Source organism: Rhinopithecus roxellana, chromosome 15 (genome assembly GCF_007565055.1).
Source record: "Rhinopithecus roxellana isolate Shanxi Qingling chromosome 15, ASM756505v1, whole genome shotgun sequence".
NCBI classification, from domain to species: domain Eukaryota; kingdom Metazoa; phylum Chordata; class Mammalia; order Primates; family Cercopithecidae; genus Rhinopithecus; species Rhinopithecus roxellana.
The window spans coordinates 41,809,097-41,827,758 of record NC_044563.1 but is presented as its reverse complement, the minus strand read 5'-3'; the positions used below and the strand labels follow the sequence as shown (position 1 = coordinate 41,827,758).

Genomic DNA, 18,662 nt, shown 5'->3' with positions numbered 1-18,662 from the left:
TGAGCAGTTGATTTAAGAGTCATTCCAATGCATAAGCAAGTTCCAAATGCTCTGAGAGGCAAGAAAGGGAAGATGCAAAGGGCGCCTTGAGAAGAACTGCTTTTGCCATAAGCCCTTGGCAGCTCCCAGCATGCTGGCTGCAATGGCATTCACCCCACTGCGGTTGTCATCATCAATGTGACTTTGTTGTTTTAGAAGGATCTGTTGTGGTCAGGGTTCCACCTGTCCTTCCCCACACCATGGCCCTCCAGGCAGTTCCTGGCAGGTGCTGGCCAAATGGGACTTGGGTAGAAACAAAGGACCAGGCCTGCAGAAACAGGGACCCCGGGGGCTTCCAAGGGGGACAACTGACTGCCTGGTGCAGAATCCATAGAATTATCCACTGTGGGAGCTGGAGAGACCTGCGCAAATCCCTGGGGAGTGTGTTAGACTTTCCCCAAATACTGTAAAAGGGAAAAGTACTGACACTTTATCACGTGAAAGACTAATGATGTCTAGGAGCTGACACAGAACAGGCGGACTCTGTCCACTGCAGGGACAGCGAGCTGTGTCAGGGCAGAAATGAGCAAGCTTGAGTCTCCGGGGACACCTGGGGAAAGAGTAATGTAAGGCACACACCAGGGCTGTGACTCACTCCTCAGAGCAGGCTTGGGTCCCCAGAGTAAGGATGAACAGACAGCCTTCCCACATCATGTAGTGCGAATGGCAGGGCTGCAGGGGATGTAGTGCTCTTGCCGGTGGGCTGCCTGAGACCTGTCAGTCAGAGCCACTTCTTATTGAGGGTCCCTTCATTTCCTCTCTGGGATGCATTTCATCATATTCACTTGTTACCCACGATTCTTCCTGACAGTCTGCAAGCGTTGCATCTTTTTCTGGCCCTACCCCAGGTAGGTCTGGCCCTACCCCAGGGGATTCTCGCCTCCACACCAGGGACCTGGTTACTGCAGACAGCAGGGAGAGAAGCAGGCAGAGGGGTCCAGCATGGGCCTCCCGCATTCATAAATCCTATTTTTCAACCAACTTTGCGAACTGCCTGTCTCCTGCTCAAAGAGGAGCCTCAAGTCTCAGGAGTGGTCAATGCTGAGCTGACAAAGCTATTGAAATTCTGATCTCCATAGTCTTGAGATCTCTAGTGTTGCCAGGAGACTGTCGGGAGGAGCTTGAGAAGAAAGAGGCACAGGATGGTTCACACTGCTTTTTCCAAGTGCAGTCAAGGGACAGCCTCTACACACTGAGGTAATTCTAGATGAATGTCTCCACGCTGTTCCCTCCTCCTTTCTGGAGAGTTTAATGCTGGCTGACTGTAGAACACTTTATTCACAGAAGCAATTAGAAAAAAATATTACTCTTAGTTCACATGCTCCAACGTCAGACTGGGAGTAACCGGTTCTAGAGGGAAAAGTCATGACTGGATCATTTGTATTCTCATCAGCCGCCTCCACACACGTGGAGATGGATTTCACTGGTGTCGATACATGTGTTCACGTCCACAAGAGGCCACTCAGAGGGACTGAAGTGACTTCACACCCACCGCAAAGCCATTTCTGCTGCCAGAGTCTCCAATCTCCAATCACCAGGAAATTCTCCACCAAGGGGCGAGCTCCAGCCATCTCACTTGTAATCAGTAGCATCGACATTGTCTGAGAAATATTTATTCTGTCCAGTTTAAGCTTAATTTACACAAACACTAAAAAGTTGTAAAATAGACTTTAGCTTTTCCTCTAACTATATTTATATATAAATCCCTGAGCAGGTAGCTGTCAACTTGAAATTCTCTATCTACAGTAATAAACATCAGGGTGCAGGGAGGGACCATGAGCCCCTTCCCTGTGCAGAGCAGGGGCTGGGCTGTCATTGCAGGAGAGCAAACCTGGTCTCCCTTCTGAGCAAAGTGGAGGGGGTGGGAAGGGCACAGCGGTGTAGGAATTCTTAGACACCAGCAGAGATGCTGGAAGGCCTACTCTTCACTCACTCTGGGGGCGTGGATGTCCCACCCTGATAACACCACCCTGATAACGCCTCACAGAGGTGCTGGCTTTTCTGTCCTTGTTAGACCTCAGGGTAGGTGGTGCCAGGGATGATAAATAACTTAACCAACTGGAAGAAGAAAACAGGCAAAGGAAGGAAGGGTGAATGAGGAAGAAGAGACGAGGCCACAGGGGTGGGAGAACGTAGTGATAAAGCCAGAGGTGACAGTGTGGTAACAACTGACAGGAGAGGAGAGGGGGGCCCCATGCCCCTCGTTCCCCTCCTTCCTGAACAACATGAGGGGTGCAGGGAGGGCGAGCCCTCGGTGAGTGAATGTAGCAGTTCAAAGAAACAAAAATAGACAAAAACAATAAATGTTCTCCAAGGACACCAGGATTTGGAGAGGAAACTGTGAGACCTCTGAATGCCAGATGCCCAATACTGCTGAGTGGGTAAGTCACAGGAAGCCTTCACCCCCCAGCCCTGTGCACAACTGGAGATCAAGGAATCTGTGTCACCAGTACCTAGAGCTAGAGGAAAGGGCTTCCAAATGGCTCAGGAAGATGAGGGGCATTTCCCTCCACCTCTGGGACCAGATGACCACAACTCCCCTGAGGAACCCCTTACCAAAAAGAATTGAACATAATAGTGTTGCTTAAATATAAACTGGCTCATCTGATCAACCCGATACTGAGCCCAGGACACCTCCCTCAAGGTGGCTCCAGTTCCCTATCATCTCGACTTTTCTCCCTGGCCTCCCACACTCCCTGAGCCTGCCTGGAGGCCCCCCTGTCCCCTCTGCTGTCCACTCCAAAGAGAATAAAAAACCAAGAGCATAAGCCCCCCACAGGTCGAGGACAGAGGCTTGGCAACACTTCTTTCCCTTGGAAAATTCCTCTACTAGCAAATCTGCTTCCAGGTGGCAAAAATGAGAAGTGCTGGGCCAGCAGCCAGGTGCACAGCTGCAGAAGCTACATGGACCTGCCTCAGGGGCCAAAGGGAAGGGCTGCCCACAGGCAGGCCACGTGTAGAGTGAGTCCAGAGGGACCAGAGAGAGTCTGGGATCCAATCAGGGATGACCCTTCTTTCAGTTGGGTCTGGCAGATTTTCAAAATCCGGTCTTTCCACTGAGGCCATACCAAAGCTCCCGAGGACGTCAGGGTCCCCAGTTCCCCCAGATCCCCCCATGAAGCTGTCATTTCCTCTCAAGTTGCATACACTGGCCAGGTAAAGGCAGTTTCTACTCACCAGGCGAATGGTCAGCTCGCCTTCAGATTTACCAAAGAAATATTGGTCCTACCCCATACTTGCCGGCTCAGCAGGCTTTTCAAAATGCAGGTATCTCTGGAGCTGTTTTGTGGACACCAGGAGCATTAATGGACAAGCCCTGTGCTGGTCCCATGGTACCCTGTGCACCTGGGTAAGGCTGGAACACATTGGGGGCAGGGCCCCGACATGCCCACTCTGGAACAGCGTGGGACCTGGGGAAATCGCCAGTTGTTTCCTGTCCTGCCATGGCTGTTCTACACATCCCTGGAGACTATGAGCATGGGTTGTGGTGCAGTAGTGGCTGTGCAGGACCAGAAGTGTCCATTTCTGACTTGGAAGCAGAAGACACCCAAGGCTTAGGGTAGAAGCGGGGGCTCCAGCTCCATACCATTCCCAGTGCCAGATTCCCATGGCAGAAACAGGAAGGAATATCTGGCAACCTACCAAGGGTCAGACGCCATGGCAACCCTAGCAGAAGCTGCCTAACCCTGGCTGTTCCAATGACAGTTAGACACTCTTGGGAAGGTGGAGTCCTTTGTGGGAGCTCAGGATGGGTGTCCTGGAAGTGCCACTTAAAGACCACTGAGGCCTTTCAAAATCCCTGTGTTAGAGCTGCAGCTCTCCATGTGGGCTGCAGTGCAGTCACCTATGGAGCTTTAGGACAAGCCCAGGGCTCAGCTGCCCAGACCAGTGCCTTGAGCACTTTCATAGCAGGGAAAGCAGCTTGGAGAAGCGTGCCTGGGAGACCATGTGGCACTGCCTGGCTGGGTCCTCAGCTGACAGAGGTGAGGGTAGGGCTCATGGGGACTTGGTAATGCTGTGAATTATATATGTTTGGCACGAAGGTGCCACAATGCCAAGGCCCCACGTCTTGGTAATTCCATGAGGTCTGCATGAGGATGAACTAAACACCAAGTGCAGTCCTCAAAGGTGTAACAAAAGAAATATCCACACAAGCGACTCTTTGAAACTGAGTCTGGAAGAAGGGCCTGCCTGTTGCACTCCAGGAGAATTTGCTGAAAATTACTTTGCTTCCCATTTCATTCTCTTCACTTGTTCTAAACATCACCTCCTCCCCATTCCTGTAATTTGCATCATGCTGGGCCCCTTACTCTTGTTGCATCTATTTTTACATTTTATGGATACCTGGATTTGATTTACTTAAGAGCACATATGGCTTAATTTTGTATTTGTGGTAATCATTTATTACATTTGCCCCCATTTTATCAAATGACAGTTTTTTTCTCTTATTTATTTTTAATATGTTAAAGATTTTGTATCCAGTTTATCTAAAACTCCTTGCTTAAAATGAGTTTAATTCTAGTAATACATACATATTTATCTCTGGATTGTTTTATACTTCGATGTTAAATGTTTCTCTCCAACATATGACTGCATGGATAAGACTTTTTAAAAGATACAATAAAATCTGATCTCTCTGTCTCACTTGATCATGTGGCTAAACGAGTCAATCCTTCCATCAAATAGAAATATCCAGTATCACTTAATCTGATTAATAAGAACATCCAGTGTGCACATGCACCCACGATGAGAAGACCAAAGCAAACAGCCAAAAAGGAGAGAATCCCATGATTTCTGTGTAAACTCCTACAGATACTATAAATACTTTTTGCTAGAAAGAGTATTTTAAACAAAAAGTCTTCAGGCAAGTGTATTAAAATTGCCTTGGATATGAGGGACCCTATCACTTGCAAAACTTGGCAAATTGGATAAATAGTGATTAAAAATACAAATTACACAGAAAACCCTTTTAATAAATTGTTTTAATTAAATTAATTAAGTAAGTAAGTAAGTAATTTGAGACGGAGTTTCATTTTTGTTGCACATGCCAGAGTGCAATGGCACGATCTCGACTCACCACGACCTCCGCCTCTCAGGTTCAAGCGATTCTTCTGCATCAGCCTCCCGAATAGTTGGGATTACAAGCATGTGCCACCAGGCCCTATTACTTCTGTATTTTTAGTAGAGAAGGGTTTCTCCACGTTGGTCAGGCTGGTCTCGAATTCCCGATCTCAGGTGATCCACCCGCCTCGTGCTCTCAAAGTGCTGAGATTACAGGCGTGAGCCAGCGCGCCCAGCCGAATACATTGATCTTTAAAAAAAAATCTTAATTGAGGTTCTTTTAAAAAAAAAAATATGGAACGCTTCACGAATTTGCGTGTCATCCTTGCGCAGGGGCCATGCTAATCTTCTCTGTATTGTTCCAATTTTAGTATATGTGCTGCCGAAGCGAGCACTTAATTGAGGTTCTCTAAGGGAGCCTTTTAGGCAACTTGCCCTCTAGGTGTATTGATTGCTAGAGGAGCTGAAGTCAGGCGAATCGATGTGGCTCCTCCATCCCCTCTGCTGGGAGCATCCTAGAGAGACACCCTGGAAACCCTTGAGGCCCCCAGGTCCAGGGAGCAGCCATGGCGCTCAGTCCCGCGGTCCTACCCTGACCTCAAAGCCCGCGCCAGGCACTCGCGGGCCCTCACTTTCTCTTCTTCCAGGGCGGCGGGATCCTCTCCTGCGCCTTGACGTGGCGCTTCTTCTTGGCCTCCTCCGCCTGCCGCTTCACCTTGGCCTCCTTGTACCTCCACTTGGAGGATCCGCAGGTGGCCGCTGTCCTTGGTGCTGCCCTTCCGCGCCGGCCGCGGGTACTAGAAGGTGGGCGCGGGCACCTTGCTGTCGCCGACCCCGGCACCACCACGCCAGGCCACACGCTCCTCTGTTGCATGCGCTGCGGAAGCAGGAAGCTGGCCTTCCGCGAGGCGGGCGCGGCGGGGCCCCAGGATCCCGGCAGCGCTGCAGTCCGAGTCCTGCTCTCAGGGAGCCCTCCCGCGAACACACGGCCGCCCGGACGAGCCTCCTACGCTGTCCTTGGCCCTCCCCCTCGCCCGCCTCCTGCACCTGCATCCCCTCTCCCCGCGCCGCCAGGATTTCCTGAACCGCCAGCCGCCTCTTCCCCACTCACGGAGTGCTCTCGGGGCACACGGTCTGGCATGCAATAGCCACCGCAGGGCTGTTAGAGGCTTGTGGTCATCCTGACCATCTGATCCAGGGCGCCCCGGTCCTCCGGGCCCCGCACGGAGCGCGGCGTCAGCGCGGACAGCTCCAGTCCGTGAGCATCTGGAGGCGGTTCTTGGAGCTCTAGGGCTTCTGAGCCCTCTCTGGGAGCGGAGGCAGCTCAAGCTGGTACTTTTCCCTGAACCGCTCCCAGCAGGGGCGCTCCAGGAGCCACTGCATGAGGCGGATGTGTAGGTGGTCACTCCAGCGGCAACATCCCATGGCGGGGGCCCTAGCGTGGGCACCCTCCCCTGCTAGCTCAGGGCTTGGATGCGATCCGTTCGACCCTCCCTGGCGCCTTTCCTCAGGGCGGTGAACCCGAACGCGTTTTTCCTTTCCAGGTCAAGACCCGGGACATAAGTTCAACAAGTAGTTGATGATGATAGCGTGCCCTAGTTGCTACCAAACGGCCTCTTTAGTAAAACAACGCAGGGAAGTCCTGAACAGATGATCAGCTGCTTTCCTCATTTTCTTTTTAATTCCATGATGGGTCTGTGTCAGTCTGACAACATCTCTCCTGGGGTCTGTGACTCTGCTGGTCTTCAGTGCCTACTGAGAGGGGTCCCTGGCCGTCATCAGGCATGAAAACCTCAAAGCCCTCTGTCCTCATTGTGGGATCCCTGGGCCAGGTGCATCAGCCTCACCAGGAAACCTGTTGATCTGCTCATTCTTGGGCCCCGCTCCAGGCCGATTCAAAGAAAGACTCCAGGGGCAGGGCCTGGTAGTCTGTTTCCACCAGATCTGTGCTAAAACTGAGATGAACCAGCCCAGGTGATGGTGATGCAGGAAGCGCCAGGCTGAGAGCCAGTGTCCAAGGCAACTGTGCCCATGGGGCAAGCGCAGCCCTTGCCTATGCAGCTGTGATTAGGGCTGTGTTCCCCTCCCTGTCCTACCAGTTGATGTCAATGTGGGGGCACTCAGCTAAGGCTACAAGGGTATATCCACAAAGCCATGGTAGCAGGCGACAATATCGCCGATCCAGCCATTGTGGTCAGTCTCCTGCGCTTCCTTGGCGCTCAGCCCCCGACGCACCAGCGTCCCCAGCAGCCCCATGCCTCCAGGACACTATCCTCGCTCTCGACGCCATGCTCCTCCTTCTGCTCTAAAGGGTAGAAAGGGTTGTCCGAGGCGATGCTGCGTGTATTAGACGGACTCAAGAAGTCCTGCAGCTCTTCATAATAAGCGCGGTCCTCCTCGACCTGCGCTCCCCGGGATGGGGACGGCGGTGACGGGATCATGCAGCGCGCCCCGCCGCCCTCCAGCCCAGTCCCAGTCAGAAGTACCCTGCTGGCGACTGGAGGCGCGGGCAGGGGGCCTGGGCGCCGGCCAAGGGAGTGAGGCGTGGGGCAAGTGCCAACGTCCCTACTTCTCGCTTCTGCGTCCCCAGAGAAGCCATAGCTCCCGCGCTCCAGCCCGGCAGAAAACTGCCTTCTTTTACATTATTAAGTTTGTTTTCATTTTAATTTTTTTGGACATCGATAAAATCACTTTCTGATTTTTGAATAATTTTCAAATTTACCCTTAAAAAATTTTTTTTACAATTTATTTTAATGCTTTTATTCTTTTGTGAATTATAATTATTGTAATTTCTATCTTCAGTTATTGTGGAAGAATTTTATAAAAGTCTTTTTCACATAATAAAGTCTAATATATGAACTATTATTTATTCTCTCTATCTCAAAAATGAATTTTAATTAAAGTTTTAGAACACTTTATGTTTTGAGACTTTTGTTACTTATGTGACGTTATAACTATTATTCTTCACTCTTCTAGTGAATTTTTAATGTCATTCAAAGGGTACATCTTGATTTACTAATAATTAAACATATTTCTCAAAAATATTCTTATCAGATATTTAGAATTTCACCTTCCACTGGCATGTTAAGTATGTTCTCCTTCCGTTTTAATGCATATTTTCCCTCCAAGACCCCATGTTATACTCCTTATTCACCCTCCATTCAAGATGTGAATTTTTTTTTTTATTTATCTTTTGAGACAGAGTCTCACTAAGTGTGTCACCCACGCTAGACTGCAGTGGCATGATCTTGGCTCACTGCAATCTTTGCCTCCCGGATTCAAGTGATTCTCCTGCTTCAGCCTCCTGAGTAGCTGGGATTGTAGGTGTGCACCACCATACCCCATTAATTTTTGTATTTTAAGTAGAAACAAAGTTTTTCCATGTTGGCCAGGCCAGTCTTGAATTCCTGACCTCAAGTGATCTGTCTGCCTAGGCCTCCCAAAATGCTTGGTTTACAAAAACAGCAATTAAATGCTGGAATGATGACTGGGAACTTGTCTAGAGTCTCCAATGATTATTCTCCCTATAATAAGGCAGAAAGCCTTCCTCAGAATTATTTGGACTGACATCACTCATTGTCCAGACCTGTTAACAGACTCCTGCAACCCAGTGCTGTGAGTCTCAAATGTGCTCCTCCAATAATGCGGTAGAAGGCCTGAGTTTCCCCATCTTTGAATGCCTGGAGGCTTTTAAGGCACATGAATGTGTTGATCCTATGAACTTTATGTTTTGTAAAAATCTCAGACTAGGTGAGGTGTTCGGACAAATTAAGATTCAGGGTGATATCCCATTGAGACAGAAAATCAGTCTAAAAAATTATAACCTCAAAGTCCCGAATGAGAAAAAAAGCTTTCCTTAGACCCTCCTTATAATTGTCTTTTTTATATATAGATGTAAGTACTAAAGGACAAGCTCTGCCTGATGTAGCTGACCTAGATATATACAGATTTATTAGTTGTAGAAGAAACAATTATAATTTTCAGGTAAAATGGCTACATAAAATATTTACTTGCTGTTTTTGAGACAAGTTCTCACTCTGTCACCCAGGCCCAGTGCGATGGCACTATCAGAGCTCACTGCAGCCTCAAAATTCTGGATTCACGCAATCCTCCCAACTCAGCTTCCTGAGTAGCAGGGATAACAGGTGCACACCACCACTCAAGACTAATTTTCTTTTTATTTGTGGTAGAGATGTTTTTCAGGCTGATCTCAAACTCCTGGCCTCAAGTGATTTTTCTGCCTTGGCTTCCCAAAGCCCTGGGATTATAAGTATGGCCACTATAACCAGCCTTAGATCAATTTTTTTAACACAGATAGCTTCCCAACTAAAAATATTTTATTAGAATTCTCTTAATTCAGCAAAGCAATGTTATTACTGACCCAGTCTTCACTTAGTTTCAGCTTATATGCAAGAACAAAATTGCCTTTATTTTTTAATTTATGCTTTATTTTACATTTTCAAGGTGCACAATATGTTCTTTTGAGAGACATATACATAATGAAAAGATTACTATAATCAAGAAAATTAAATCAATCATATCACTTAGCTGTACTTCTTTTTTATGATAAGAACACCAAATGTCTACTCCCTCAGAATATTTCCCCCCAAAAATACAAGATTATCAAATGTACCTACAGGTTGTACATCAGACTCATTTATTCTACATAACGGCACCTTTACAACTTTTGCCCTTCATCTACCTACTTTCTTCCCACCAGCCTGACCAATGTGATCACGTTTTTTAATGTATTGAAATTTTAAAAATAGATTTCAAATATGAGTGAGACCATGAAGTATTTTTCTCTGTGTGTCTGTCTTATTTCACTGAAGAAAACTGCCGTTTACATGTCTCCTAAATTGAGTACAGAAATAGAGTGCTAGTCAAGAATGTGTTTCAGTTTTGTTAGATTATTTTTTCCAAGTTATCTTCTTTATCAGTTTTTACTTTGTACTCCAGAAGAATCAAAATTCTTGAATTTAAAAAAAAGTCTGTAACCAGACTATTGATAAATAAATTCCTTTAGGGATTAAAAACTCAAGAAGTTAAAGATTTCTGGATTAATGATTGACAATGTTCTTAGTGGTCTCTTCTTGATTTCTTTCAATTGTAAGTAAGTCTTGGCAATATTCTAACATAAATTCTGAAAAGTGAAGAGAATAAATGAATTAAATATTTCTAGGAGCATCAACAGAATAAGATTGTCTTGGTTAACGGCTAAGAAAATATGCTAAATAGATACAGACACTTCTTCATCTTCCAAAATCAGAGTCAAAGACTAAATGATCGTAAAGTAGCTACTTCTGTCTCTGCAAAAGTAAATCTGAGCTAAATTAGAAGAACGTCAGGAAAAAAACTTTTCCTTGAAAACTAGAAACAAATAATGTAATTAAATTATGAGGCACTGACTGTTGCAGAGAGTTTTAACATGAGTAGAAAAGCTCACAAAATATAGGTGAAAATTAAAAAGAAGTGCAGGGTTGGTGCTCTAAGGTGAATAATTTTATCATCTCAGATCCCTTGGAAAAAAGCAGCAAGTCCAAAAGAAGCTGGTGATAGCTTTCTCTCTGCTGACCTCTAATGTACTGCATGAAATACACAGGGGAAAAGAGAGACAGTTTATTACACAGTCTATGTAGTACAGAGTGAAAGAATAAGAGAACATTTCTGATAAGTATTTTCAAAATTGGGAGAATCATTCCCATTTAAGGGACTAAAATACAAGTAAGATGTTTCTTGCCACATAACCCTCAGCTAGCCAGGCTCTAAAAAGGACAACACTGGACACCTCGACAATGTTAAAAAATAGGGTTTACTCACTCTTGAATACTAAGATCTCTGCTTACTTTTGGCAACACCTTCTCTGTTTTGTTGAGGTTCTGCTTTGTTTCATTGAACAACTCTCTTGGGTTATTTTCAGTTGTGCCAGTGATTTAATTTGTTTTCTGAATCTAATGATAAAAATAAATATTGTTTTGTGTGTAAATAGCATTCCTAGATATATCTTACAACTTGGTGTGCCATCTACCTAATTTTGAACCTATAGGATGGGAATAAAATCATTGTGAAAAACACCAGGTGATTTTCTCAAAGCCAAATATTCTGTCCATCCTACTTTTCTTTCAGCTTTCCTGCTGCATGGGACATGGCAATAAATGGCAGCTCTCTGCACACAGAGATAAAATTCAGTTGTTGAAGATGTCAGTCTTCTTCTTGATCAAATTCTATACTGGTACAAACATGTGAGAGCAATGCACCTTCTGAATCATTCAAATTTGTGCTCCTCATTAGAGCAGATAAGCCAGTGCCCTAGGAGACGTAGCTATTACATTCTATCATAGAATTTTCCAGGCTGTATCATTGGGATTCTTAGTTAAAATTTAAATTAATTTTGTTCTTTATACTGCATAAGAAAGTTTATACCACTTTATGCTTAGTGAGTAATTCAACTTATATGACAGTTTAAATAATGACAGTCTCATTATTCTAAGCCTTGTACCTCTTCACCATCGTTTTACATAGGAACCTTCCTCTTTCAATGGTTTATATTAAAAAACCCAAGACAACTGAAATCAATCCCATAAAAATTATGCTACAATTATTTTAAACGATAACATAATAGTATTATCTTTGATATGAATCTGAAAATCGATTTGTTTCTTATCTTTTGATAGATAATTCATTAGTATATTCTATCCTATTTTGTTACATTGTGGAAAAGTATTTTAATGTTAGAATAATATTTGTACATATTAACTCCTCTACTTATCCATTTATTCATCTTATTTATGGTGTACTATATTCTAAAAATTGCACTGGATAATGGTAATATCTTAACAAATAAGACAAATACTGCCTTTGGCCCCTTGGAATTTTCAATCTGGTAGTAATAAATATAAGAGTTTTCTGAATATTATAATCTGATATAATATACTCAGAGAGAATGTAATAACAGCAACCCAGCACTGAAAAACTGTTGCATGAGCTGAAATGTGATTAATAGCTAGGATCTTGAGAAATAATAAAGTCTGTGAGGTCAACTTAACTTGGTCAGACTTAAAAAGAAAATAAGCACTCGTCTTTATTCTTTGTAAGATAAGATATTCACCACTTTATTTTTCTACCACAGCCTGTTCAAATATACAAGTAAGACAAATGGTTTACAGTGTGTACAAACTCTGAAAACATACTCTCAGAAAAAAAACATTATATTAAAAAATTTATATTTATGATTTTATTTACCTAAATGCATAAACATAAAAAGTAGATTAAGTATTGTGAAGGAATGGGGAAGGTGAATGGAGAATAAATGTTAATGGGCATTGGGATTCTTCTGGAAGTGATAAAAGTGCCCAGGCAGTAGAGAGTTCTGATGGCTGCACAAGTGTGATATACTAACATTCTCTGAATTAAATATATTAGAACATGACTTTCACGGTAAGTGAATGAATCTCAACAAACCTTGTACAAAAAAAAAAAAAGCCATTATTGATGTTCTAGTGAAGATTCCACAATAATTTATTAATTAAAATAACTTAACTAGCAAATGTATACATTCAAGGTGGTTATCCCATGTATAACCATAAAGTAATTACATTCCATGAAGTTACAATGAGCTCACAGGCTCTCACACATAGGATCTCAGGACACTATTTACATCACATATGGGAGGTCACAATAAATTATCATGAAACCAACTTTTCATGTACAACCAAAGCAAAAGAAAGGCCTCAGGGGGGAAGAGAAGGAGGAAGGAGGAAAATCATAGATAAGAGAACCTTTAGAAACATCAAAAAAACTCACAGATCCATTTTCATAATCCAGAAACACCCCAACCCGACCCAGAGGCCTTTGCACATGCTGAATTAAAGGTGGAGGGCTGGTGGAGAGACTATAGTGATTGCTCCTCTTTAAGGAAATTAACAAAAATGTTTCATCAGAATCAATAACGATATTGGTATCTGCTGTCCTGGAATCTCGACAGACTCCCAGAATCCAGTTGGAGGAGTGGGTCACATCCACTTCCCAGTAATGCCTGCCGGAGATGAATGCTTGCGCTCCCCACACAGCAAAGCTCTCCACTCCCTGGGGATCCATGGGTGCACTGCGATGGTCATCTCCAAATATCACATGTCTCACATCCTCAGAAAGGCTTATAGAGCAAGGAGTCATTTCCGTGCTCAGAGCATTATCCACTGACAAGGAAAAAATATTATATTAGTGAGTGCTATGAGGGACAGAGGCTCTGTGGCCCAATTATTCACTTCATTCGCTCTTCTTCCAAGAAAATACAGAAAAAAGGAAGCCAAGAGAGTTCAGTGCCATGCATCCATGCAGATGAAATGTCATTACAACTCTACAGCACGTACAATGATGTATTGTTCCTTAAATAATAGAGAAAAAATGTGACCATATCCCTGGGCGAAGTAATGATTTAATATCTACCTCTGCACAGTTTTTTTCAGAACATATCAACAATTTTTTTCTTTAATAGAAAAATCTTCTTGTATTATTTGTCTTTAAGATCATCAATAGGTAGACATCACTTTGCTGTGATACGGGTATTTATTGGAATGTAAGTTATGCCTGTTATAGTCTCAAACATCAAAACTTTGGTAGAAATTAACACATGTGAAGTTTATAAGTTTCTGAAAAGCATACTCTGGCTTTAAACTATCTGTTTAACCCCCGATTCAATCTGCTCTGGGTTCCTGCCCTCTGCTACCTAGACCTGTTCTCTAGAATGGGCTTAACATGGTTAGGCTATGTTCACAGATCCCTCAGCTTTCAGTTGTTACGAGAGGTATCTGATGGCAATAGAATTATCCTGATTATGGACATTTTAGTCATTTTCTTTGTTAATCAAAACGTTCTGATTCTATAAATAATAAAGTTTACTTGTAAAATGAATGTAAATGCACATAGAATAGAACCAATTAAAAACCATTATGCCAAATCTAAGCCTTCAAAATTGAATTAAAATACTCATGCCACCATGAGAATTAGTGTCTTCATAACTACATGACGTGAATACTCTTTGTTGTCTTTGCATCGTGCTTCACATTTTCATCAAACTCTAAGTCAGGAAATTGAGTTTTGATCATTGTAGTATTACTATGCAGGCAGAGAAGATGCACATGTTTTAGAAAACTATGTGTTACCTACATGTCAAAAATAATAAAACTTAAATGGGAAAAGTCTCGACCAAGGGACCCAATAAGGAAATGATTTGAGGCTGGACTGCCAAGCAGCTGGCTCTTACCTCTGAAGTTGTTGAGCATGTCTAGGACTCCAGTTATGCGCCATGAAGTGAGCTCTGGGTTCACTGGCTGGGTCTTTTGCATCTGTGCCAAATCAGCCCTGCAAAAAAATGGTCTCAGTTATATTTCCAGGCCCAGAGCTAATCACACAGTCATACGAAGATATCATATTTTCATATAAGATGTTTCCTCAGAATTCTGCCAGTTTTGGTTAACTGCGTGTACATTTTATTCCACACTCTAGGGGCCATAAGAATGTTACTTTTTCTGAATTTTATTGCATAAAAACTCAATTTCCCCAGATATGCTGTTTTCAGACATTACACAACTTCTAAACTCATTAAAAGTCATTACCTCCCTCTGCCCATCACACCTCCTGAGGGAATTAAGAAATCCTGGAAATATTTCAGAGAGCAGAAAACTCAGACAAAAGCATTTGGGACCACAGCCTGCAGTTGTCACTAATGTTAGTCAGTGTCTAACAGAGAATGTTCACTGAGACAAAAGGCTTTAATCTTTTGTGCAAAACAAAGGAGTCTAATTCCATCCTGAGAACCCTGCTGCTGAGGGTCCTGAGGCAACCATTTTCCTGAGGTCTTTCCTAGAACTGGGTATATTGTGATGGAGCAAGTCCGGGTCATTGATGCTTTTAGGAAAAAAACCTTCCTCCTCAGCCCACCCTGAGGGAATCTCTGTCCTACCTCTGTCTTTTTTTTTTTTTTTTTTAACCTTACACCCCTCTAGAGTAGAAGACACCTCTATGATTCCACAGAGTAATTTTGTATTAAGATCTGTGAGGTAGGGCTGGACAGGATGGATGGAATGAGAAGAACAAACCTCAGAATGGCAAACTGTTTTTACATATATTTGAATTCATACAAATTTTAAGATGAAAACTTTCCAGACCAAAGAGAAGAAGACCTCAGGCCCTCTTTTGAAACAAAACTGGAAATAGCCACTGAGAATGATATTAGTACCTCAAAATGTATACATCCCCTTCATTCACAAGAGAATGAACTTTTCAGAAATAGCATTTTTTTAGTGTAAACTCACCTTGCTGATACATTTCTCACATCCTGCAAAAAATAAAAGATAATGTTAATTATGAGAGATTTTTCCTTCTGCGTATTTTCTCCTACTCTTGTTTCTTTCTGTTTTACTGTTTTAAAAATGTGAATCTTTTTATTCCCCTCTAAGGAATCATTCAAGGCTACGTTAATAACAGAACGTCAACTAAACAATGAAAGGCTCCATCAGTGGGCATGAAGAAGACAGGAGCTGAGCAAGAGACGGTGGAGTAAAGCAAAGATATCTAGGCTTCCAGTGTCATTAATGTCCTAATCTTATTCCCAAGGGAAGGTCTGACCACGCATGACAACTATTAAAACAAAGCAGAACCATATGAGAAACAGAGTACATGGACATTGATGAGCAACTTTTACAAACCTCGCCCAGGCAAGGGGAAAACCCTCAACGTCTTCAGCAAATCACTGTTGTATGGGACATCAGAGAGTGAGGAGGAACTAGGGCATATCAATGGAACATTAGTAACCTTCCCCTAGCCTCGAGTTCTAATGATTTTAGATGATCTCTCTGTGTGGATATTACTCCAAATTATATTGAAGAGAATTTTGTTATATGTGATCTGCTAAAATGGTAAACATTTCCCAAAGATTATCAAAGTATGCAGTAATAAGTGACTGGACAAAGGTAATGTAATGGTGGGAGTCAGACAGCATGTGTCACTTAGCTTAGAGCAGTGACATATGCAGGTGACATTTGCATGTCCTGGCAGCAATGTCTAGCCAGGACTTTCTGTCTCTGAGGATGGACCCTCCCTCCTCACCTGGAGCAGCTCCACGTCAGGCATGTGGCACATCTCCCACAGCTCTCTGTACATGTCTTTCATCCTTTCTAAATGTTGGGTCATTCTCACTTGACTGTCTTGTAGTTGTTGGAAAAGCTCTTTTGCTTCTCTTTCCAGTGCCTGCAGTTGCAGTTGCTCCTCCTCATGGAGAAGTAGATGCATCTTTTGATATTGAATAGTGATTATCACCTTCCTTAATGACACATAGTCCTGCAGAGATGTTTGGTTTAAATTACATGTTCTCACTCTCAATAGAAAACTTCAAATAATTATATGCTGGGTGTAATCAAGCAATTTATAAACTTTCTGCCTCACTCTTGCAAAGAGTCTTGAATAATTGGTGTTTTGTTTTTTCTTTTCTGTCCATCTTTTTCAATATTCCTATTCTCTCTCCCTTTTTAAATCAAAACCTATATAAAGACTTCTGGTTTCTGTCACTGTGATGCTTCTTTACGGTTCTTACTGAGTCAATTATTTCCTCTATTAATCTCTCTTTTAGGATTTTTCCATGTCTAATTTGCCTAAATATTAAAGAACATTTAGCCATACATCATATTATGCATTTTTTTTTACTTTTACTATATTTTTACTCTATTTACTATTCTATTTCTTTCCTCTTCCTCACACCCAATCTTAGTGAAATGTTGTCTCATCTCCAGTGTCTGAAAAGGTTTATACCGACCTTCAAATTTGAACTAGAATACATATCATGCCATTTATCCAATATACTAGAATTAATTTGGCTAGCTTGTGTGGGCTTCTCTATTTGTGATTCCTATTATATCAATGGAAATCACTATATTTTCTTGGGATGAAATCACTATCTTTTAACTGGTAGTTTGAATTTAGCTAAAAAGTATAAACCAACATTGTGTTTATTTGCATAAAAATAAACGAAATATTTTCATTCTTACCACTAACGAACGAAATTTTCTAGTTTCCTGATTTAGATTATTTTGTGTCTCTTGATTGATTTTCCACAGAGAGTCCATTTTCTTTATAAGTTTCTCCTGCAAAAGAAGCAAGAAGCTTAGCAATAATGAAGACAGTATACTAGATTTCATTCCCTTATCAATTAAATAAAAAGGCTATAACTGAAAGAAACACAAATTCAAGTTAGAGTGGAGTGGCCAGATTTTTCCAAGTTAAACAAATTTGGTTCTAATAATTTGGATGTGAAAAGTGATAGAAATATAATAGAGAGTTTTAAGGGACCCTTCAGATAATATCATCAATTTTCAGAGAAACTGGCTTTTATATAAAATGACTTTGAAAAGTGTTCTTGATGTTGGTCACTTGTTCCACAGCTCCATTCTACACGTTCGAACAATGTTTCTAAGGAAACCTCCTTTAGTGAAGTCTCAACACAGCTATGATTAGAGTGCCAAATTAGTCAGCAACATTGAAAGGACACATTTATGTGTTATGATTGACATGGAATAATCGCCACCTCCACCATCTGCATTCTCATCACCATCATTGTCGCAGGCCCTCATCATTCTTATTTGGGACTCTATACATATCAAACTGCCTTACAGGCATCACATACCCTGCATTCCTCAGCAGCCCATCCTATTGGACTGTGACTGTGAGCCATGTGCTCTGGTGACTCAGAGCAGGGCCCACAGAGCAATTGCTTGTCAACCTCACAGAAGAGCTCCTTAGTCTCCTCATGGAGCACACAGATGTTGTGTGAGTTGTTGATGTTCTGAGGTCTGGTCTGTCTGGCTAGGGAAGCCAGCTTTTTGAGTGCTGCATTGGTGTTGAAGTCGGGCTTTGCTGAGATTTCTCTGCACTCAGGGCAGCGCATTGGTGCTCTGCCTTCTTCCCAACAGTGGCAGAGGCAGGGCCTGCAAAAGCTGTGCCCACAGTCAATGGTGACCGGGTCTATGAAGTAGTTCATGCAAATGGAGCAAATGAGCTCATTCTGGAAGGCTTGCAGGGTGTCTGAATCCATATCTCTGAAAATTAAGAAAAAGATGAGAATTTCTTTCTCTTATTTTTATTTGTCCTGATGAAAAGGAAAGACAAGGCCAGTGGACTATTTTCCTTGTCTGCTTGAGCTCTGTCCAATATGTCTAATAAGTTAGCTCCAGTACAAACTGAGACATAGTAACTGCAAACATGCTGGATTTATAAAGTTTTCCCTCAATAGCCACTGAAGATTGGGTCCAGGATCCCCTGAGATACCAAGATCCTAAGATGTTCCAGGCTCTTATTAGTAAATGGTGTGGGATTTGCATGTAACCTAAACCTATCCTCCTGAATACTTTATGGCTAGATTACTTTGAATGCCTAATACAATGTAAATGCTGTATAAATACTTGTAATGCCATACTGTTTAGGAACAGCAAGAAGATTGTTAAAAATATGTACACGTTTGGCAGGGCACGGTTGCTCACGCCTGTAATCCCAGCACTTCGGAATGCCGAGGT

The 18,662-nt window shown here is 42.8% G+C and overlaps 1 protein-coding gene, 1 non-coding gene and 1 pseudogene across 2 annotated transcripts; all 3 read right to left on the bottom strand.

Moving 5' to 3' along the window:
* Positions 1 to 5,388: 5,388 nt before the first annotated feature.
* LOC115893831 lies at positions 5,389 to 5,495 on the bottom strand. The gene has a single exon (XR_004053864.1). It is a non-coding gene; the product is annotated as a U6 spliceosomal RNA (small nuclear RNA).
* A 233-nt stretch (positions 5,496 to 5,728) lies between these two features.
* Positions 5,729 to 11,610, bottom strand: LOC104677799 (annotated as a pseudogene).
* A 1,155-nt stretch (positions 11,611 to 12,765) lies between these two features.
* Positions 12,766 to 18,184, bottom strand: LOC104677791 (tripartite motif-containing protein 64C-like). The gene is made up of 6 exons (XM_010382925.2): positions 17,777 to 18,184; positions 17,142 to 17,237; positions 16,207 to 16,437; positions 15,414 to 15,436; positions 14,363 to 14,460; positions 12,766 to 13,295 (listed from the first exon to the last, which is right to left on the bottom strand). The coding sequence occupies exons 1-6, from the start codon at positions 18,182 to 18,184 to the stop codon at positions 12,802 to 12,804; spliced, it is 1,350 nt and encodes a 449-aa protein (XP_010381227.2). The 3' UTR covers positions 12,766 to 12,801.
* Between the last annotated feature and the right edge of the window lie 478 nt (positions 18,185 to 18,662).

Excerpts from the sequence above, each read along its gene's own strand:
- LOC104677791 (XM_010382925.2), bottom strand. The coding sequence starts at position 18,184 with ATGGATTCAGACACCCTGCAAGCCTTCCAGAATGAGCTCATTTGCTCC. Across the intron at positions 15,437-16,206 it reads CTGACGTGGAGCTGCTCCAG|GATGTGAGAAATGTATCAGC; the intron begins GTGAGGAGGGAG and ends TATTTTTTGCAG. Across the intron at positions 13,296-14,362 it reads CATGCTCAACAACTTCAGAG|TGGATAATGCTCTGAGCACG; the intron begins GTAAGAGCCAGC and ends TTTCCTTGTCAG.